At 40.6% G+C, this 4,358-nt stretch overlaps 1 protein-coding gene across 2 annotated transcripts in view; it reads left to right on the top strand.

The window, feature by feature from the left end:
- Positions 1 to 4,358, top strand: part of thsd7aa (thrombospondin, type I, domain containing 7Aa) — a 213,050-nt gene that overhangs the window by 180,669 nt on the left and 28,023 nt on the right. For both annotated transcript variants that reach the window (XM_032535292.1, XM_032535291.1), the window contains exon 22: positions 1,379 to 1,553. In XM_032535292.1, coding sequence (XP_032391183.1) covers positions 1,379 to 1,553 — 175 coding nt within the window. The remainder of the gene's footprint in view (positions 1 to 1,378; positions 1,554 to 4,358) is intronic.

Genomic DNA, 4,358 nt, shown 5'->3' with positions numbered 1-4,358 from the left:
GTAGTTTAACCATAGCTACATTTATTGTGATCGACAAAAAAACATTTTGGCTTACTAATTGTAGGTATCGAAACAATATTACTTATACTGAGGGTGAAGGTGTTAGCAGGTAAAGTTAATCTTCACCTGCTACAACATTCCTGCCATGCTACAAGCTAACAAGCTAACTGTTAGACTTAGCAACAAGCTACTGAGTTAAATGAGATTTGCGCTATCACCAGTGTACTGAAAGTGTACTGTAACCATCGATATCTTAGTTGTGTAGTTCTTAAAAAATGAAACAAATCAAGCAGGGACACTTACATGTCAAGCAGAAATGTGGCTAACGCTAGCTCAGAATCCGTGTTGAATCCTTTCAGGAGGCGTAGCTCCCTCCACCTCTGAAAAGCCGCTTCGATGTTGACCCTCGTTTTATTTCGGGCTCGGTTTAATTCTTTCTTTTTAGCTCGCTTTTCATCCTCGGTCTTCTTCTGTTTGCCCGTCTTTGTTTTCTGAGCAGGTGTCACTCGAGAAACTGGCAGTTTTCCCGAAAAGTTGTTTCTCCGCGATTAGCACAGCAGCAGTGCACTGGATATCTTGCGCTTGAACACGTGCTGTGCGGGGGAGGGGTATGACGACAGTGATTGACACTGCTAAGACAGTCCTCCTTGCTCTGATTGGCTGTTTCTGACCGGGAGCGGTGTATTTCTGCAAGTGGCAGTAGGAGCACAGGGAGGAGCCACAGGAGCTTGATTTTTTCACAGATTATCTGTCTCATATTCTACTGTCAGGACATAGCGACAGTTTTAACAAATATGTAAAAAATACATTTTTACAAAAGTTACCTACTCAAGCTTTAACTGGCACACGCAAACATGAGCATATTTCTGCCATTTTAGCCTCACTCCACTGGCTGACTATTCAATTTAGGATCCATTTTAAAATTCTTTCATTTGCTTTTAAAGTCTTGAATGGTCTTCCCCCGCCCTACCTCTCTGAGCTTATACGCTCTTACGTACCGACACACTCTTTCAGGACAGGACAGCTCCTGAGTGTGCCTAAAGCGGACCATGTCTTTGCCGTTTCGGCTCCTAAACTGTGGAAAGATCTGCCTCTGCACGTTAAACAGGCCTCTTCTTTGTCTGTTTTTAAATCACATCTTAAAACCCACCTCTTGTCTGTGTCCTTTGACACCTAGTAAGATGTCGACTGCATTTACCGCATTTAATTATTTAGTTGAATTGCTTTTATTGCGCAGGTATTATTTTTACCCATGTTATAATGTTATGTTTTGGGGATTTTTCTGTTCAGCAGTTTCGTCAACTTTGGTTGTTTTACAATGCTGAACAAATAAAGTTGAATTGGATACAGTACATTTATTTCTTCTCCGTTTCATTAGGGGGCGAGGTGTGGAGAAGGCCTGCGCTTCAGGAACGTGTCATGCTTTGTGTTGAATGGCTCAGGTCAGCAGGACAGCATCCTAGTGGACGACGAGCTGTGTGGAGAGCTGGAGCCCTCAGTGGACGGAGACACACATATCGTTCTGCAGGAACCCTGTACGGTACCCTGTCCAGGTAAGAAGACAATACAGGCTGCTACAGGGAGAAATAAATAAGGCAATTAGGTAACACAGACTGATTGCCTTTCCTGTGTGCTGTGTAAGGGTTTTGTATGGTTTTGTTTCCTGTTTTATTTCTTACTGCCTGTTGTTACCTCGTTACCTTGTGTATTTATGCTGCGTTCCAGGCAACCCATAACTAGTGCTTTCACAACCTTCTACCTGTGAAAGTTCCCCTGGAACGGCAGTCATACCCGTAACTTATAAGTCGTGAACTCGTACTAGATCCTTGTCCCAGTTACAGTTTTGACGTCACACACACATAAACAACAATGTGGACCCCTGTGGATGCTGTACAGACGCCGGTGATTAACAGTGAGAAACTGAAATAAGTAGACATGAATAGGCAACGTAAAGCAATTTGGCACATTGTAATCAAAACTACAGGTTATGGTTATGAAATGAAGCCCAAAATATGTCGCAGACTAGAAAACGGTATTATCAGCTAATGCTAGCTAACAACAACGGTAGGTAGCTGCTAGCTAGCTGACGCTAGTTAGAAGGGTTTGTGGTGACTTTGCCTGGAACGCTACCAGGTCCTTAGTCGTGATTTGAAGGCATAACTTACGGGGTAAAACTCGGTCTGGAACGCAGCATTAGTCTTTGAGTTGCCCTTGCCCTGTGTCAGATCATTGTATTTTTTTTCTGTTTTGGATTGCGTGTGTGATTCTTGTTGCTGATATTTCATTTTTTGCCTACTTCTCCAGGACTGCTTTTGTTTTGTATATTTTACTGTAGGTATTAAATCATCGGTCTCTGCTTTTGGGTCCACCATTCTACAAAGCCTCCTAACACGCTGATCAATTGTGTTTTCTGTTGTGCATAGTCTAACCAATCAACTGCCGAGTATTGTTTTGAAGGTGCCTGCCCCTTTTACCAAACAGTTTCCAATGACGGCTTCTCAGATAGTTCTTTTTTTTTTTTTAAGATTATTTTTCGTGTATTTTGTCTTTAATTTCCATAGGACACATGAAGACATGAAAGGGGGGAGAATGACATGCACCAAAGGGGCACAGGTTGGATTCAAACACGCGGCCGCTGCATCAAGGAGTAAACCACTATATATGTGCGCCTGCTCTACCAACTAAGCTAACCTGGCCATCTTCTCAGATAGTTCTGTGTGACAAACCACCTGGCGTGTCAGGTGACCTGAGCGACCTTGATGAAAGGAATTTAACTAGAATTCTCTATGTAAACCTAAACCCCTAAAAACCCTGAGGATCGAGTTTCATCTGAAGCTGGTCTCTGCTCTGCTGTAGCCAACGTGTCTTGCTTTCAGGTTTGAGTCCATCTTTACTGGCCACATGTCTCTGGTGTGATGTCATGGGACTTGGAAACCATATGTAGTAGTCAGCCTCTAAACACACAGAAATGACTGACTTCAAATCAGAGCTGAACGATTTAAGGAAAAAATCTAATTGCAATTTTTCTGCCAGATATTGCGAATACAATTCAGTTTTATTTTATTTATTGTATCAAATCATAACGAGAGTTATCTCAAGACACATTACAGATAGAGTAGGTTTAGACCACTCTCTATCATTTACAAGGACCCAACAATTCCAGTAATTCCCCCAAGAGCAAGCATTAAGTGCAACAGTGGTGAGGAAAAACTTTTAGGCAGAAACCTCGGACCGACCCAGGTTCTTGGTGGGGGGTGCCTGATGGTGCTGGTTGTGGGTGTGATGTACAGTGGCAATTATAGTAACGATAAAGATAATGGACCTATGACTAGAAATAATATTTGTAGCAGTTCATGGTGTGGCTGGGCATTGCAGGGCAAAGCAGGACGTAGCAGGACGTAGCAGGATGTAGCAGGGCACTGCAGGCCAGATTCAATTTGCGATTATTATTTTTTAAAGTTAAGCCGAAGTTCAGTATTATCTGTGTAACAGATAATACATGTCATAGTACTTTTTAACACAAGAGACCATAAAGAACGCTCTATATCTTTATGCGAGGAACATAGATATGAATTTTCATTTCATATCTAACATTATTCCAGCATTAATGTTATAAAATTGTAAATATAATAATTAAAAGAGGAATACATAATGGTAAACCAAATGTTACACCAAACTAAATATTGCACGTTCGATTAATTGCGAACTTCACGATAAGCTAATCACATTCATTCATCGTTCAGCCCTATTTCAAGCACTGTGGAAGCTATGGTTCAGTGTTCTCTGAATGGTTTTTAAGGAACTGTAAATAATTAGTTCTAAATTTAAATTGGGAATGTACCGTAACAAAAATGATTCAGTTTTTCATATTTCCCAATGCCAGAACTATTTGATCCTTCTCATTATGCCTTCATACCAGTTTTGATAGGATTTTCTGCATTTGATCCACTTGTTGCTGTCCGCTGCGTAAACACTGTACATTTTTATTAATTATTTTTGAATCAGCCACTGTTAAAATGTACAAATGTCAATTTTAATACACACACTGTTTGCATCAATCAACTAGTCTTAGCGTGTGTGCTCATATTGAATGCCAATGCGAAACCCTTATAGATTTTGTCCATTGACAATTCCAATGAAGTCTATTCAAACAAGATGATCTCAACAATGTAAACGAAAAGAGAAAGGCAGCAAAGGCAAACTATTTGGGGATGACTAGTTCATTTTCAATTTTATTATATTTTATTTTATATAGCGCCAAATCAAAACAACAGTAATCTCACAGCGCTTTTCATAAAAAGAGCAAGTGTAGACCGTACTCTGTGATGTTATTCACAGAAACCCAACAGTTCCCACCA

The sequence above is a fragment of the Etheostoma spectabile genome, chromosome 14 (genome assembly GCF_008692095.1).
Source record: "Etheostoma spectabile isolate EspeVRDwgs_2016 chromosome 14, UIUC_Espe_1.0, whole genome shotgun sequence".
Taxonomy (NCBI): Eukaryota; Metazoa; Chordata; class Actinopteri; order Perciformes; family Percidae; genus Etheostoma; species Etheostoma spectabile.
The sequence above is the reverse complement of the archived record's forward strand: the minus strand, read 5'-3'. Positions and strand labels throughout refer to the sequence as shown.